The sequence below is a fragment of the Nannobrachium achirus genome, assembly GCF_963921795.1.
Source record: "Nannobrachium achirus genome assembly, chromosome: 14".
Classification (NCBI taxonomy): Eukaryota; Metazoa; Chordata; class Actinopteri; order Myctophiformes; family Myctophidae; genus Nannobrachium; species Nannobrachium achirus.
The window spans coordinates 40,426,574-40,445,355 of record NC_137821.1 but is presented as its reverse complement, the minus strand read 5'-3'; the positions used below and the strand labels follow the sequence as shown (position 1 = coordinate 40,445,355).

At 44.5% G+C, this 18,782-nt stretch overlaps 1 protein-coding gene across 1 annotated transcript in view; it reads left to right on the top strand.

The window, feature by feature from the left end:
* The window catches only part of svep1 (sushi, von Willebrand factor type A, EGF and pentraxin domain containing 1), a gene marked incomplete at both ends in the record, with an annotated part of 148,182 nt that overhangs the window by 68,953 nt on the left and 60,447 nt on the right, over window positions 1–18,782 (top strand). The window contains 2 exons of the mRNA XM_080741617.1: window positions 10,566–10,724; window positions 15,698–15,877. Coding sequence (XP_080597743.1) covers window positions 10,566–10,724; window positions 15,698–15,877 — 339 coding nt within the window. The remainder of the gene's footprint in view (window positions 1–10,565; window positions 10,725–15,697; window positions 15,878–18,782) is intronic.

Sequence of the window (18,782 nt, the reverse complement as noted above, 5' to 3'; positions counted from 1 at the left end):
ATGTCAGTGTGAATAGAATGTGATTTTATCGTTTTGATTGAACCCTATCTCTGAGGCAGCTTATTGACAGTAATAGCGTGTGTTACAGGATGGTTGTCTTTTTGCAGGCCAACTTGGAAGTTACAGCCACCATGAGTTCCCAACACAGATTGCCAGTGGAAATTTTACATTGGGTTTTTGGATGAAATTATGAAAACAGGCTCTGTAGAAAACAGAGGCTTATGACATTCACACGTGTTTGTTCAACAAGATAATCTCCACAAATCAACACACATTTTAGGAATTTTGGACCACACATGTAATGATCGAAGTTTCGGGGAAAAAAAGCCCATAACTAGGTTCATATTTCACAGCTTGAGATATTATCATCCATAATTTACTGTAGGTCGTAGAACAAAACTTGAAACAGATCTCATTCTCAACATGAATCAAAAACCCTATGACAAGACGAGGGAACCCTTTGCTAATCCACTTCCAGGGGGTTTTGGGAATGCAAAATCTACATTTGACTTGAAATTTAACTTCTTGTTAATGCGAATAGGAATGACAACAAGACAGACAGAGAGACAGAGGAGGGAAGATGAGACATCAAATGAAAGATTTATGGTGGTGGTTTACTCATACCCATTTTTAACCATCACTCCAACATGAACCAAACCAACACACAGACACAGTCCTAGCAGAGTCCATATGTCATTTTGATTCATCGCATACTCTGCGTATTTGTATGTTTGTGCATCTGCATGCTAGCATGCCCGCGGACTGTATTTGCACATTTGTACAGTATGTGTGTGTGTGTGTGTGTGTGTGTGTGTGTGTGTGTGTGTGTGTGTGTGTGTGTGTGTGTGTGTGTGTGTGTGTGTGTGTGTGTGTGTGTGTGTGTGTGTGTGTGTGTGTGTGTGTGTGTGTGTGGTGCGTTTGTTTGGATAACATATCACTTCGCATCGCCTCGCCAAGGAGTTATGAAAACACTTTGTGCACAGGCAGCACTAGTGACATAATATATTGTGGAAGCCGGTGAGAATGTCTCGAGTGTTCTGCCAAGCATGCTTCCAAGTCCTGCGTGGTCCCCCGGGGGTTGAGAGCATTCCGTGGCCGCTGTACCACCACATATCTCTGTGTACATCTGACATCTGTAATCATGCAGGCAAAGCCAGACTCGGGGAACCAACCTGTGTTTGTACAGTTGTTTAGCGGTTCGCCTCGCTTTCCCAATCGAACCCCCCGCCACCACCGCCACCATCCCCCTCGTTGTGTTTCTTGGACTCTGTAATAAACGAGCAGGACAGTCAGTCTCTGGCCCTGGGAAGCCACCAGAGGTATCTAGCAAGCAATTGCAGGGTGAAGTCAGACTCGCTGTGGGAATTGGACAGAGTAATAATAAGCAGCCCATTCGCACGCCGATCAGAACGGTCCAGAGATCTTCCAACCCCCCCTTCCCCCCCATTCTCTCCAAAAGATTCCTTTCCAGAGGTTTCCATTATGGAAGTTATTTTTTCTTTTGTTGGGGGAAATGGGGGTTGTTACGGAGAGAGAGAGAGAGAGAGAGAGTCCGTGGAGGTTTCCCCTGCAGCAGATGGGGGCTGTGGGTTGTGTAGGTGGACAGCTGGACTATGGCTTCCCCCTCTCTCTCTCTCTCTCTCTCTCTCTCTCTCTCTCTCTCTCTCTCCCTTCCCTTTCTCTCCCACTCCCCCGGTCCAGCTGGACAGCAGACCAGACTTCAATGAAATCTGGCGATGTGATTTAGAACCTCCCGACTTTCCATAAGGCAGACGTTCCCCCAAACTAACCTAACTTTTATCCCTTAAAATTGAGGTCACACAGTTCTTATGAACACCTCCCCCCACCCCATATACTGTATGACGACAGATGATGTACAGTATGTCCCCTAATGGGAGAGAACGGAAGCAGCTGGACTGTAACAACTGTCTATAGGCAGAGCTTTATGGCTCTCTCAGTGGAGTTCAAAACCACCGTCGCTTGTAGTTGTCGCCTCCAATTTTGATCAATTCGACGTGCACACAATTACGGTCATTTCCTTCATGAACCGAACCGGACACCATCATTATACAGCAAATGTCATTTTCATGGCAGGGGTCCCCCTGTGCCGGGTGGGTCCCAGGCGCGAGTTTTTAGAATAACATAACAGTAAGCTCATTAGAAACGGGTGCAGAATTCCCTGTAGAATCAATGTCTGTTACACAAAATGTTGCCATCAGGTGGTTTGCGGTCAGTAGCTCTCCATTCAGTGTCTTTAGGTAATTCCCACAGGATTAATTGGCCCATGTGGTCACCCAGTTGCAAGCATAATTATTCTTCTAAAGGCATTTTTCTTGCTTTTTGCAATAGAGAGTATGCGTGTGACATCATCATCATACTCGGAAGTTATGCAGGAACGCCAACTGAGTGGCAAAAAACTACTTTCTGGCCTTGACAGCCCAAGCCTATTCATCCAAACAGAAAAGTCCTGTCTGATTGCTTTGAACAACGTTAAACGACGTTAAACTCACTTTGACACTCACTTTGCCACTCGATTTGCCAATCACTTTATGCACGTGCATACCCTCTATAGAAATGATCAGGACAGTGAGCACAGATGACGAGAGATGGCACGCTAATCAGAAATTTAACCCATGATGTTGCAGTGATGTGGTCAAGGCATTTTTCAAATGACCACCGTTGTTATTGTGCTTTAAAAAAATAAATGTAATAGCCTTTCTTCCAATGCTGCCCATGAAGCATTTTAGCTGTGTTATGTGTGAAAGATACTATAGAAATTAAGTTTGTTATGATCACATACCACCTTTCCACCTCTCATCCAGTCTGCTTCGTACTTCCATGGTGGTCTTGTACAGCAGATTTCATGGCTAAACCATGAGATGTACACGTTTCCGTTGTTACTGGCACAGACTAAAATGTATACGCCAGTCGCAGACTGTTTTTGTCTGAATTGTAACGCTTACGCGTGCATTTCTTTGTGTCTGGGCCAGTTCCTGTAGCGAAGGTAATTGTGTTTGTCTGGGTTATAAGACTATACATTGGAATTGTCTCTTCATAAGCGATCACTTGTGCGTGAGAGGCTTGCGGTTGAGAATGGAAACTTTCCTTGCATGTTAACATTGTTTTCTCATTTAAGAATCCTCGGATTTAAAAGCCAGATTGAGTGTTTGTGTGTGAGAGGGGCCCTAGAGAGCATGTGGCTAGGCTTCTGTCCAGATTTAGCGTCTCACACACAGTGATGCCGGACATCCTCTTGTCTGCATTGTTTGCTCTTAAATGGAACAGACAGACGTGCAGAGGACCCAGGGATGTCGCACCAACTTCTGAGCCCTGGGTACAAGCATTCACTGCAGGCCCCCCATGAATGTTCTTCATAGCGGGAGGGGGTTTAACCCATTTAGACTGGGAACGCATTATTATTACGCATTTTTTTTAAACCTGTTTCTATGTCAGTGGTCCTCAAACCTTTTCATGTGAAGGACCCCCAAAATTATAAATATTTAGCCAAGGACCCCCATCTCAAAATATTTAGTTCCAGGGACCCCCAGTAGCAAAATTTGAGTTACAAATGTTACACAATTATATTCAAAGACTTGCACACATTTTCACAACTTTTCAAAAATAGCAGATCTACAAGCTCGCAGCGGTGCGGCGCTGTGAGCTTGTAGATCTGCAATTTTTCAATAGCTAAAGTATAACATAATTAAGGCCCCTCCACCTTGGGCCCTAGTAACTCAGTCCCATGCACTCCCCCCCCCCCCCCCCTTGTGACGCCCCTGCACACACCCCACGTTTAGTTGGACTCAGCACTATTTGTCACTCTTAAGATGGAAACCTCTCTCTCTGTTTGTTTGTCACTGGGACAGTGTGAGCAGGCAGATGTAGATCTGCCTGTAGATCTGTCTTTTATCGTTGTTAGGCCTCTGCTAATCGATCCCAGGCCTGCCAAGAGAGACATGGAGACTTGTGTGATAGAAACTAAGTACATTTACTTAAGTTCTGTACTTAAGTACAATGTTCAGGTATTTGTACTTTACTTGAGTATTTTCCAATTTCCAAACATTGTACTTTTACTCTAATGTACTTCTTAAAATCAATTTAACATACCTATTGCTAATGGCAACATGACTCAGTGGTGACTGGTGACACCAGTCATGTTGCCATACCTTAGCTTTTGCTGAACTGACGCCACTGAGAGAGGGAGGGAACGATGGACATTACAATAATTTTAAAACTTAGTTACTACTGTAGTTACTTTATAGATTATTATTACAAAACATACATTACCACTACAACCACAATGCGACGCACTGTGAGTTTGTAGATCTTCTATTTTCAAAAGTTAATTATACATTTGGAAACTTGAAATGGGACGTTCTGCATTATAAGTACTTCTACTTTTGGTACTTTAAGTACATTTTGATGCCAATACTTTTGTATTGGCATTTTTTTATGTACATTTTTTTTTTAAAGATTCGTTTTTTGGGGCTTTTATGCCTTTATTGATAGGACAGTAGACTGACAGGAAATGGGGGGAGAGATGGGGAGTGACACGCGGCAAAGGTCGTCCGGATCGGGAATCGAACCGTCGATGACGCCAGGTATCCATGCCTATGTGGCAATGCCTAGTAAGTGGTATGCGCCTGGACCAGTAGGCCAGCGGGCGCCCCTGAAGTACATTTTGAATTCTGGACTTACTTGTAACAGAGTATTTCTATATTGCAGTATTGGTCCATTTACTTAAGTAAAAAGTTTGAGTACTTTTTTTGAGTGTGTGTGTGTGTGTGTGTGTGTGTGTGTGTGTGTGTGTGTGTGTGTGTGTGCGCGTGTGCGCGCGTGCGTGTTTTAATTCCTCATTTCTTTTTCATCATTAGTTTATGAGAGAGTTGTCAGTTTGAAGGAGACAGCGTGTGTTTGTATTGTGTGGTAAGCTGCCTTCGGACGTCGTGCCATGTGGAGCTGTTGATGTATTATGCTGAATAGGGAGAGATTGGACGATTTAAGGCCGAGAGGTCGGAGGCTGTGGAAGTCAAGAAGACGAGAGGGGAGGAGGAAACACGGTGTGTTTGCAGAGGAGACGTGCCTCGTTGAACACGTCCGCTTTGATTCGAGACTGACGGACGGCGCTCATGTTCACTCCCCGTCTCTCGTCACAGGAGACCACCTTTGCGTGTCGTCATAACTCCTCTGCCCTTGTCTTACTCCGTCTCTACACTACGTCTTAAAAGAGGGATGGTTGTTTACTTTAACTCACCCCCTTTCATATGCTGACATTTTACGGCAATGTAGTTTATTCGCGGAAATTGTCTACTTCCAAATGTACAGTCTGAGTGAAAAAAACGCAATGACCTATGATCAGACCACAACAGAACAGAGTGTATGGTTATTGTGTGATAATAAAAAATAAGTATTCCACCTAATAGAGGTTTACTGTGTTGTAAATGTCAAGGTAACAATTTGTAAAAATACGTCCCTATTCCGGGCATGTCATGGTAGGCAAACATTGGGCATAAATAGCCGATCTTACATGCTAACTGAGCTTGTAGATCGGCTAAGAAGAGATGGTGTGGGGGAAAAAAGGAGGGACCACATAAGGCCTATTGACCCCTGGGTGGACCCTGGTCAACAAAGTATAGGGTTTTTTAAAAGGTCAACTTTATAAATATCATTATGTAACATACACAATTAGTTTAATCGCCATTATAATTGAAATCATTCCCTTTGTTTGAACACATTGCCAGCTGTTCACATACTGTTGGAGCTGTGGGCCTGCAGTTGTCCTCGCTGGGAGATCATTAGTGCATACCATACAGTAGCTCTCCCTTTAAAACAGCCTCTGTCCTTATGGTTTAAACAGCCCAGGAAGAACAGCAGGTTCTTTTTTGTACTTTATGGTCATCTGGACGACTGACGGTCCACTTCCCCTCTAAATGAAGGGTACAGAGTGGTACAGTGAACCCCCTCCTCCCTCCCTCCCTCCACCCGGAGCCGCAGGGCAGCAGCACACGGGTACATACCGGAGCATGCCGCTGTCTTGATGCTTAATGCCAGTGGTGGAAAAAGTACTCACATTTTTGTACTTTTGAAAGTGTCGATACTGCGATATAGAAATACTCTTCAAAATGCAAAAGTGCAAAAGTATTGGTATCAAAAGTAAAAGCAGAATATCCCCCGTCACGTTTTCAAATGTATATTAATGTTTTGAAAACAGCAGATCTACAAGCTCACAATGCATCGCATCGTGACACATGTGAGCTTGTAGATCGACTATTGGATACTATTGGACTATTCAAATGGATGAAAATATGTTTTGTAATAATAATCAATATACAAAGTAACTAGTAACTAAGGTTCTCAAATAGGCCTAAATGTAATGGAGTAAAAGTACAATATTTTGGGTCGGAGATGTGGTAGAGTAGAAGTAAAAGTATTGGAAATTGGAAATATCAGTCAGGTAAAGTACAAATTGTTAGTTACTTTACACCACTGCTTGCTTGATGCTTAATTCAAACCATGGGGATCGAGGCAGTGCAGAGATCCAAGTGCACCCCCCCGGTGGGGGGGTCTGTCGTTTTAGCACGATATGGAGCCTGAGGAGACGTACACAGCACATGTGTTGGTGTCCCCCTTCCAGTGATTACCTCTGCAGACCCATGGCTGCTGGTCCTTTCATCCAAGAGCTTCCTGTCTGTCTGTCTGTCTGTCTGTCTGTCTGTCTGTCTGTCTGTCTGTCTGTCTGTCTGTCTGTCTGTCTGTCTGTCTGTCTGTCCGTTTGTCTGTCCATCATTCCCTCCCTCTCTGTGGCGTCAGTTCAGCAAAAGCTAAGGTATGGCAACATGACTGGTGTCACCAGTCACCAGTCATTTTGCCATACCTTAGCAACAGGTATGTTACATTTATTTGAAGTACATTTAATTTTTTTCCCCTTGTAGCCAATACCTTGCCATACCCAATTGACGCCTCTGCCCTCTCTCCCTGTTGCCCGACAGCAGTGGTTCTCAAAGTGGGGTCCGGGGACCCCCAACGGTCCTTGAGGGGCTTCCAGGGACGGAGTCCCCAGCGAAATAAGTTCATATAACAGCAAAATCTGTTTAACCACTTACTGTAAACCCTATAGGGTTAAGGTGTTTGTAGCTTGTAGCAGTTGTGAGCTGCTGTTTTTATAGGGGTCCCTGTCACAAAATTATGTTCTGAGGGGGGTCTGTGGCCAAATATACTGTATGGTCATTTGGGGTCTGTGACATGAAAAGGTTTGAGAACCATTGCCGTACAATGCTACACAGTGGCCATTTTAGTCTTGTCCTCCTGAAAATTGTATGTAAATCTGTGTTGTGTGAACGTGTGTTTCCCATGTACACGCACACATCTACTGTACGTGTGTCGTGTGCGTTAGGTGAGCTCCATTTGCGCTAGCCAGCAATGCGCCGGCGCCTACGAGAAAGTTACATATTCTTTCGATACAGTGTTTCCACTGTTAACGGAGCGAGTGAATTATTATTCACATTAAAAATAACTAGGCTTCCTGTAAACCTTAAATGAAGCCATAAAATAACTTAGTCCGGAGGGAGGGGGGGGGGGGGGGGGGGGGTGTTCTAGGTTGGCCTCTTCTGACAAGACAAGTCACGTGTTGAGTCTGTTATCACATGAGATGCATGCATTAAAACCAGATACACACATCATTCTTCACTACTACTGACACCGACAGGCTTTGGGTGTGTGTGTGTGTGTGTGTGTGTGTGTGTGTGTGTGTGTGTGTGTGTGTGTGTGTGTGTGTGTGTGTGTGTGCGTGTGCGTGCAGGCAGGCGTGTGTGTGTGTGTGTGTGTGTGTGTGTGTGTGTGTGTGTGTGTGTGTCTGTCTGAGTGTGTGTGTGTGTGTCTGTTTGTGTGAGTGTGTGTGTGTGTGTGTGTGTGTGTGTGTGTGTGTGTGTGTGTGTGTGTGTGTCTGTGTCTGTGTCTGTGTGTTTGATGTGGGTTAGCGGTTGTATTTCAGTGCCAGTCTGCTTTACGGTCGGTTAATGCTGCTTGGCTGACCCCTCCGTGTGTGTGTGTGTGTGTGTACAGTACGTGTGTTTGTGTGTGTATGTTGGGGGTAGGGGGGAGTGTGTCTAGGCACGGAGGAGGGTGGGTTCCTGCAGCTGACGCAGAGAGAGAGATGGAGAGACAGAGAGAGAAAGAGAGATGGAGAGAGAGAGAGATGGAGAGAAAGAGAGAGTGAGTGAAATGTAAGATGAGAAATGTTGGAGGGGGGAAAAATGGAGAGAGAGAGAGAGAGAGAGGGAGAGAGAGAGAGAGAGAGAGCTGGCAGTGGTGCAGCAGTGGAAATTCACACCTCTGGTCGTCGGGCCGAGGGAATGACTGTGGCTTCAATGTTACACCTCCTCCTCCTCCTCCTCCGACAGCACGCTTCGCTTAGCTTTCTGCCCTGCTAAACGTGCACACAGCAAAGTGCTGAACACACGGCACAGGGTCCACTTTGGACACTGCATAGGGTTAACAGTCTGGACTTTACCGTGTGGTTTACTTACATGCGTAATGTCTCATGCTTAATGTCTCACTTCCTTTATTGACCCTCACAACAAATCATCCGTTACAGTGAAAAGATGAAAGTTGGCTTCCAGTGGAGCATAGAGAGGGTGCAGGGGGGCTGGGGGGGGCCTGATTAGTGGTGCAACGTGGCACAGAGATGACCTTTCTCTCTCTTATTGCGACATGCAGTCTTGCCTTCCAGTTCCCTCCTCCTCCCTCCTCCCCTCGTTCTCCCCTCTCCATCCTCCTCTCTTCCTCTTTGTGTTTTTGGGAGCTGATTTATAGAAGAAGAATGCAGGAATGTTGGAGAACCTCCGCCTGAACCCCATTGCTCCACCTTCCAAACACTGAGTCTGACTCAGGTGGTTCCTCCACCAGGAACTAACTGAAATGGTTTATTTATACTGTAGATCCTCTGCAATAGCTATTCTCAGTGTGCGACGCCAGCACACAACTAGCTATACTAGTAAGACGCCTCAGGGCGACAAGTGACCTCGCCCGCGCCATGTCTTGGCCATCTGGCCAGTGCTGTATATCGGACCAGTTACGGTACCGAGATATCGACCCCTGGTACCCATATATGGAGATCCATGTACTGTACAGTATATGGAGATATGCCTATGACGTCTATGACATCTGCGACCTTTGGTCGTAATCAGGCTGAGTGTGTGTGTGTGGGTGTATGTGTGCGTGTACGTGTGCGTGTATGTGTATGTGTGTTCGTGCAAATGGCATAATATAATGTAGCCGGCCATGGGTGCTGCCATGAATAGAGTTAGATTCTCCTGAACCTTTTCGATGTCTTCTTTTGCAGAGTTGAGCTGAACTAAATAATTATTTTACACCTGTACAGTATATAATCTGTTCTAGGTGTTCAAAATGAGATTGTTTTTTTTTTTTTATATATACACTTTTCAGGATCCATAAAGTATTTGAAACCAAAATAGTTGACTTTTAATTTATTTTGATGACTGCATGTGTACGCATATAGTTGATTACTATTGGTGTTAGATGTCTTGATTGATTGATTGAAGACTTTATTAGAAGTTTGCATAGGAAAAGGTACAGTTTACTGGTACAAGGTCTACTAAAAGGAGATCCATGAAAAGACTAAGCTTATTTCCACTGGAAACCATTGAAGTATCTCATATAACATTGAATGACAGACAAATAGAACACAGTACTATGCAGTAGATATGTAAAGAAAAACAAACAAAAAAAAAGACAGTAAGTCTAAAACAAACAGTATATACAAAGAAGGGGCAGGGGAGGGTAGGGTTGGGCTAGGTTCATTTTTTACCAGTTGCGAACGGCTGCTGCCTGTAAGTGGTTTTTCAGGGCAATTTTAAAGGATGCTAGTGATCCACACTCCTTTATGGCCTTCGGTAAGGCTTTCCACATTTAGGTGGTATAGCAGAAAAAAGAGTTTGACCCTTTGTTGGTTTTGACTCTGGGTTGAAAGTGATCTGTGGCGCTGCCTCTGGTGTTGTAATTATGGACATCTATATAAAGTATTTTGAAAGGTACTTGGGTATCATAGTGGTGTAGTGTATCTTGTACACCAGGCCCATTGCAAGTTGCTGTACTCTGTCATCTACTCTGAGCCACCCCACTCTTAACTGGTGAGTAGCGGTGAGGTGAGTCTGATAGGGAAGGATAAGCAGGACCCTAATTAGTTTATTTTGGGATGTTTGGAGTTTAGTTTTCAGGGCTTGTGGTGCGTCACGATACCATACGTGGACTCCGTAGTCAAAGAGGGGCTGGATTATTGCACCAGCTATGGTCTTCAGTGTGTTGAAATTGACCATCGGGGCGATCCTCTGTAGGTCCATAGTGTGGATGATTATTTCCTACTGCAACTCATTCTCTGACTTGACATTCCAATACCGTATTGTCCCCTTACGGAAATGTATCCTCTGAATTAGAATTTCGTCTACATTGTCCTGCCAACAATGTTCCCCGGGCGGTACAGTAAAGACTTGAATTGAATACTTGATGTCAAGCATTAAGTTGAATTTCTGTCTGTGTCTCCCAAACAGCCTGCCCGCCGGGCACCTACAAACCAGAGGGCACCCCGGGAGGGCTGGGCACCTGCCTGCCGTGCCCCGGCACCCAGTACACCTCCCAGCCGGGCAGCACCTCCCTCAGCGACTGCGTCTGCAAGCCGGGTTTCCGCGCCGTCGGCTGGACCTGCCAGGGTGAGAACAAGCGAGCAAAATCTGTGTCACTTTAGATTTGAACCACTTTAACCATTATTTTATGCTTTAACTATAAAAAATAGCAGATGTACAAGCTCACAGCGCGGCACCGAGTGCCGCGCTGCGAGCTTGCACATCTGCTATTTTTGAAAAATAGTGAACTCTTGTGCAAGTCTTCAAATATTTTGACCCGATTCTATAAATGTCTTCTAAATCCTTCTTCTAAATCAGTGGTTCTCACACTTTTTCATGTCAAGGACCCCCAAAATCACATGTATTTGGCCGCGGACCCCCATCTGCCAGGGTGAGAACAAGTGAGCGCCATGTTAACAGTGGACTGCGGTGTTACATGCGATTTGACATTTCACACCCTCGTGGGAACTCGTGTAAGCTTGCGCTCTCCCGCGGGGATCTGAGAGCACCGTGGTCGCTAAGGAGAGCCAACTGGGCAGAGGCCAACCGCCTGTGAAGTCACTTTGACGCGTCCTTGGCGAACACGGCGATGTTGAATCTTCCACGCAGTGATAAATTCCCGATAAATACTAGACATAAACGTATGAGAAGGAAGGGGAAAGGGGTGTGTGGGGGGGGGGGAGAGGCTGCTGGTAGCCGACCACATAATTGCAACATATCCAGTTCGATTCCGGCTGGAGAGCAATTTTTTTTAATGCACAACACACAACACTGACGCGAAAGTGTATAAATCAGGCCTTAAACTCCCATACCACACAAGTTGACGCGACCACACCCAAACGCCAGTGTGACAGATATGAATCAGTTCAACCACAAACAATCCATTTCCACCGTATCCAGGCTGTTTTTGCAGAAGTATACCCGGTATGAAGTTACTGTAAACTCACCCCAAATTAAGAATCAGGTTCCAGTAAAATGGGAATCATCCCCCCCCCCCTCCCCACCCCCCACCCCTCCCCTCCCGTTCCCAGGAATGGGATGATGACCCGGTGATTTGAACAAGATGTTATCCATTATCATTGGCATCACCTTCGTCTGAGGCAAGCGTCAAAGGTCACAGGCTGAGGATTCAGGAAGTCAGCAGCTGCCAGCATTCTGGAATAAAAGCATTTCTCTCTCTCTCTCTCTCTCTCTCTCTCTCTCTCTCTCTCTCTCTCTCTCTCTCTCTCTCTCTTTCTCACTGCCTCTTTGACTCTTAAAGGAGTAGTTCACCCCCAAAATGACTTTTTCTATTGATTACTCATGGAGACTTCAATAATATTTTTTTGTATTTGTCACATTCCTAACACAAAAATGTGATTATAGTAAATTCACCCCCATTGATTCCGGATGGGGACCCAAATGCATTCGGGTCCCCATCTGGAATCAATGGGTGTAAGTTTTATTGTAATCAAAATATTGTCTTAGGAATGTGACAAAAAACTAAAAATATTATTGAACTCAAGTGTCCATGGCATGAGTAAATCAATAGAAAAAAAAGTCATTTTGGGGGTGAACTACTCCTTTAATCTGCTTCCTTTTCACCCTGACACGTGCACTCTCTCTCTCACTCTCTCTCTTGCACACACACACACACACACACACACACACACACACACACACACACACACACACACACACACACACACACACACACACACACACACACACACACACACACACACACACCACAACCTGTGATTTTCTGCTTCCTCTCTCCTGTTAGGAACGTTAACTTTCCAGCTATCATAAGGATCATTTACAACTGTGTGTGTGCGCGCATGCGTGTGCGTGTGCGTGCGTGCGTGTGTTTTCTTGCCCTTGCATTTTGTTCCCCTCGTATTACTCAGATTACAGGCATGTGTGTTCAGACATTTGGGAGCTGGTATAATTACAGTAATCTAATGCATCCATACATCTCTCCTCTCCTCTCCTCTCCTCTCCTCTCCTCTCCTCTCCTCTCCTCTCCTCTCCTCTCCTCTCCTCTCCTCTCCTCTCCTCTCCTCTCCTCTCCTCTCCTCTCCTCTCCTCTGTATGGTGTCAGTACTGACAGAACAAATCTTATTATTAGCACATTTCTGATTATAGTTTTTGCTGTAAAGCATTAGCTATTCCATTCCATATAATAATGTCATCAAGGAATGACATCACAACATCGTCATCACATCCAATATGATTGTCCTTTTAAATGTTTTTATTTTACAACACAATGCCATTCAGCGATTTTTTTGAGCACTACATTTCTCTACCCTACCTCTATTGTAAATTAGTTGACCTGATTCACAGTGTTGCTGGTGTGTGAAATGATTCACTGGACGATACATCTGAAAGGAGGACCTGAGAATACCCTCCATGCTGCTGTGGTTGTCGGACACAAGCTGTACTCATTTGGAGGATACAACAACTACCTGAACAATAAGGATCAGATTGAAGTCCGCATCTTCAACACATTGTCTTTGCGTTGGAGGAAGTTGCCCCCAGGGACAAATGGAAGAGGACAACGTCGCATTGAGGTTCCCTCCGGACTATATGCCCAAACAGCTGTGCTGGTAGAAGAAATTGTCTACATTTGGGGAGGATGCTATCCTTACTGCAATGTGCTTTATGCCTTTGATGTGGACACCCACAGCTGGTTCAAACCCAGTGTTTCTGGGACTATTCCAGAAGCAAGGAGCCACCACTCAGCCTGTGTCCTGGAGAAGGTCATGTATGTGTATGGTGGATACTCCCAGCTGACTATATGGGCTAATGACATGTACAAGTTGGACACCGCTATAATGGTCTGGTCTTTAATAAATACCAGAGGAACTCCAAGACATGCTTCAGCAGGTCACTCTGCCACCATCATCGGGACACAGATGTTTGTATTTGGGGGCTATGGGGGCTATGAGAGCTGCTACTACAACAGCGTCAGAGTGTTTGACACAGATACCAACTGCTGGCTGAACATGCCTTCTGGACACCTTATCCCAGAAGAACGTGGTTTTCATTCAGCCTTTGCCTACAATAGAGAGCTGTACATATTTGGTGGCTTGAACAGGAACCAGTCCTTGAATGATCTGTGGAAATTCAGTCCAGAGACCTTTTCCTGGAAGAAGGTTGTGCCCAAGGGGAAAGACCCGTTCACGATGTATGGTATGTGCTGTTGCATGGTGGGAGATCGTATCATCATCCATGGAGGACTGCAGAAAGTAGGCTACATGCCTGTTGATGACCTGTACATCTTAGATTTACGTCCTACTTTGAAGACATTATGCAAGCTATCATTTATTCATTATGGCCTGAAGCAGACTGAACTCCCACAAGACATCAAGTGGGAACTGACAACCGTGACTACCAACAGTAACAGAAAAAAATAACAAAACCCTTATCGTATGCAAGCGCAAGCTCACACATGCACGCACGCACGCACGCACGCACGCACACACACACACACACACACACACACACACACACACACACACACACAATGAGCCCATTACAATCAAACAATGAATACACAAACAAACAGATACACAAACAAACAGGTTCCAAGCCTAGCAAAAGATAACTAGAAAGATACCATTCTGGGAAATTGCAAGTGTGGTTGCCCTGACGTGACTCACGAGGAATCCGCTGGAAATGTATTCCGTCTTACCTTTTGTCCCTTTCATGCCCATTCCATGATTGGTCAAGTTTCACGTGACATCATAATATCTTACTGTAAAACGGGGGAGAGGGCGCAAACCTCTAGTATATCTAATGAGGAGCAGCGTTCTAGGTGACATCATCGCCAACAAGTGTGACTTGATATAAATAACTAGACCAGGTCAACCTGGTTGTGCCAGACCCCCTGTCTGTCATCATCATTTATGACATCATGCTTTTTGTAGGCATGTCATCATCATGTCATCATCATATATACCCTTTATATAGAAAACCCGGACCGACAGACATTTGCTTATGTAGGCCCTACCCATTTCATGGGTCTGGCAACAACAACACGTTGGCTCGAGACCAGTACGTTACTGTATATCAGTATGTTATGCTATACTTTACGCCCCCTCGGTTATACCAAATCTTTATAGGTCAAGTTTATTCTCCGCAAAAAAATTACCGACAGTACCCAGGGCCCATGGCCAATGAGGAGCAGCGTTCTAGGTGACATCATTTATGCCCAAATCTTTATATACTAAAATGATTCTAAAAAGAAAACGACCAACAGTACAAAGGCAGGGCCTTTAGCCAATGAGGAGCGTTCTTGATGACATCACCACCAACAAGTGCGACCTGTTATAAATAACAACAACACCCACATGAAATCTTTGTAGGAGTCTCAGAAGTAATGTTTAGAAGAACTAAGTATGTTCTCCCAACTCTTTATATGGTAAGATTATTCTCCTCAAAACTGACCGACAGTACAAAGGCAGGGCCCTTAGCCAACGAGGAGCAGCCAAAGGGTAGATCTGTGTGCCCATACATGGTGTTCCGTGTGAGCCCATACTGTTTCGTAGGAACAGTATTTCTAGTTACATATTATTATTATTTGTGTTACAATGTGAGCCACTTATGTAGCACTGACTGTTACTGACAGTTTATCAGTTGTTGTTTTCTTTACCTCTGTTTAGGATTGCTCTGTATTGTTGATTATTCTTTTTTTTCTTCTCGCTGTACTCAACAGTACTTTTTCTTTTTCATACTTTTGCCTGTAACTTTGCAACCTTAAAGGAGTAGTTCACCCCCAAATGGCTTTTTTTTCTGTTGATTACTGATGCCATGGAGACTTGAGTTCAATTATATATATATATATATATATATATATATATATATATATATATATATATATATATATATATTTCTTGTATTTGTCGCATTTCTAAGACAAAAAATGTATAAATGTAAAATGTAAATATACCCTAATTAATTCCGGATGGAGACCCAAATGCATTGGCCATTTTTGGGGGTGAACTACTCCTTTAACTGCTGTGCCGCCCTCGTGGGATACTAAAGTTTTCTATCTATATCTATCTCTCTCTCTCCAGTGGTGTATTGTCCAGAGCTGTCTCCGCCAGACAACGGCGTCTTCATCCAGAACGTGTGCAACAACCACTATGACTCGGCCTGCGGGGTGAAGTGCCAGCCCGGGTTCGACCTCCAGGGAACGGGCATCAGGCTGTGCCAGGCGGACGGCAGCTGGTCCGGGACGCCACCTGTCTGCCGAGGTGAGGAGGGGTCTTCAACAGGGGGTCCGAGACCCCCAGGGGGGTCCCCAAATTATTTTGGGGGGTGATTAACTTAGTGTGCAACATTGTTTTCTCACGCAACAGTAAACAAACCAACTTAAAGTTTAAAGCCATACTATGTAACTTTTTTAATACAACTAATCTTAAAATTGTCCTAACTATTAAATTAAAGTTTTCGAACCCCAACTCCGTTAATTTCAGCCCCTAAAGCCTTTTGTAAATATGTTTTCTATGATCCTGGCCGGGGACCGGATTTCCTGGCAAAATTACGTCATCTGCATCATCCGTATACGTTGTGTATACGTTGGCCAATCACATCGTGGATCATACACACATGATACACTACCGGCCAATCACAGCGTGTGCTGCGTCTCTTCAGGAAGTAGCCTCCCTCAGCAACAGTGTTTACGATGGTGAAGGATTCTTGCCCCAAATCCTGGTCAGAAAATTACGTTCTACCCCTCTACGGATTCGTATCGGTCGCGGTGGTTTGCGGCCCCGCTCCGGTGGTCCGCGGCGACTCTGGGCGAAAAACGGCCGAAAAAAGCTATACCGCTACTGACCACTAGCTGAGCAACTTACACAGTATAGCTTTAAGTGTATAGAGGGTTTCTGCACATTTCTAAAGTGACAATTTAAGGACATCTCCTCCCTAAATCAGTTCTAGGCTTATTTTCCTGCAGAAATGCCCCTGTTGTCCAGTTTCCCCAGCAGAACCCAGCAGCTCTCATATAGCATCTATAGCATCGCTTTTACACTATTTGTTGTGGTCAAAAGAGTTTTTATTTTTCATGAATGTGTTAGTAGTTGTCATCACAAACACATCCATGCCATCGTTGTCCCATACAAGCCATCACACTCTGCTAAACAGATGTTAGGCTTTTATGTGTTTTGCCAAGTCCCGGAAAAGAAGCCCTGTACAGTCACTTTGTGTAAAAGCGATAGGCTTATAGGCTCCACTCTATGCTATGACAGCTGCTGGTTTCTGCTGGGCAAACTGGAAAACAGGAGCATTTGTGCCTAATAGACCCCATGGACAGTAGTGATTTAGGGAGGAGTTGTCCTTTACGGACTTTTTAATACCTCTAAAATGACAAATTAAACATTGGTCAAATTGTCAATTATTAGAGGCAGAAATTGTGAAAATAGCCGATCTACATGCTCACAACGCCCCAATGCAATCTGGGAACCCATCATCAAAGAAAGGGTGACGCCCATTCGGTCTGTCTGCCATCATTGACTCTGTCTCGAGAGATTGTATAAAATGTAATGCCTCAACTCTTAGTGCTCGTCAGGGTGGGGGGTCCACAGTTAAAATATGATTATTTGTGGGGTCCGCGTCCTAAAAAGGTTGAGAACCACTGCAGTAGAGGCTTGGATGGTTGAGTTCACACTGGAGAAGTGAAGGCGGAGTGGGAAAACCAAGCCAGTTCAAGAACATGCTTGTCGTTTCCAATCCAAACCATACAACAACCATTTGCAAAACCCACTTCCTCGCGAAGGCCAGCATGGGTGGCAACACATTGTAGGTCATTTGGTTGTTTTGCCCCAATAAAGGGCTATTGTACTCCCAAGTTGTAGAGCCTTGGTAAATTGTTTTTACAATGACTTCTAATGAAATTAGGCCGTAACTCTGATGTCATGCTTCTACCAGACGTTGTTTATGCTTTAACATCTTCCCCTCACTTCCTGTGTTTTATAGCCTTTGCAACTCCCCACTATGTTCTATTTTAAATTGTCGGCCGTTGTTGCGTCACATCGTTTCCTTCTCTGCTAGTCTGATAGGCAGCAAAAGTGTGTGCCGTTGAAAAAAAGTGAAAGGCATTTCTTTCACTCGTTGACGAACAATAGCTGCCTCTGCAAATTGACGGCGGCCTCACAAATTGTTTCCTGTATTACCTTGTTCCTTCCACAAATGAGAGTTTAACAATAGTTAGCATAATAGAATGGTTCCAATAAGAAGATTTAGCTATGTTGTTAAACGAGTTTATGGAGATAGATACCACACATACAGTACTGACCTTGCATGCGATTCTCATTTCAAAGCATACACTGCACGCATGGTTGCATCTGGAAACTGGAGAATATAGCTTACTTACAGTGCAGCTACAAGCTCATAACGTGTCACGGTTTGCAATGTGTGTGAACTGAACTCGTATGTCTGCTATTTTAATAATATTAAAATATTAATATATTCATGGAAATAAATGAGACTTTATAGTTTTGCTGTTCACTATGGTTATCCACCATCACTTCAATCTTTTCCTAATTGTAAGCATAACACCCCAAATATATTTTTAAAGCATAAAACAACCATTTCTTTTGTGAGGACTTTATCATCATCAAATTCTACTATACTTGTGGGGACATTTTGCCCTCAGAACTGTAGTATTATTACACGCACACATGTACGCACACGCTTACGCACGCATGCAGACACACGCACACTTGTTAGTCTAATTGATCTCAGTGGGTTTCTCCACTCCACATGGCTTCCATGATTCCTTATTAAACACGGCCATCAAAGCCGGCTGAGCCTGCCGATCCTCCATAAACATTTATGTACCACTTAATGGACCCATCACTATGACGGATTTGTGTTTCATTGTTGTAGAGACTTGTTGCTAAGAGCTCTGTAAAAGCCTGCACACGTTGTGTGTGTGTGTGTGTGTGTGTGTGTGTGTGTGTGTGTGTGTGTGTGTGTGTGTGTGTGTGTGTGTGTGTGTGTGTGTGTGTGTGTGTGTGTGTGTGTGTGTGTGTTGGGTGGGTGGGAGGCCTAAGAGTAAGAGAGAGTGTTGGTGAGATCATATGGGTTTAGACTGATTCAAGGATCAGTGTTTAATTGGACTACTACTGTGGTCTACCAGGCTGAGAGAGAGAGAGA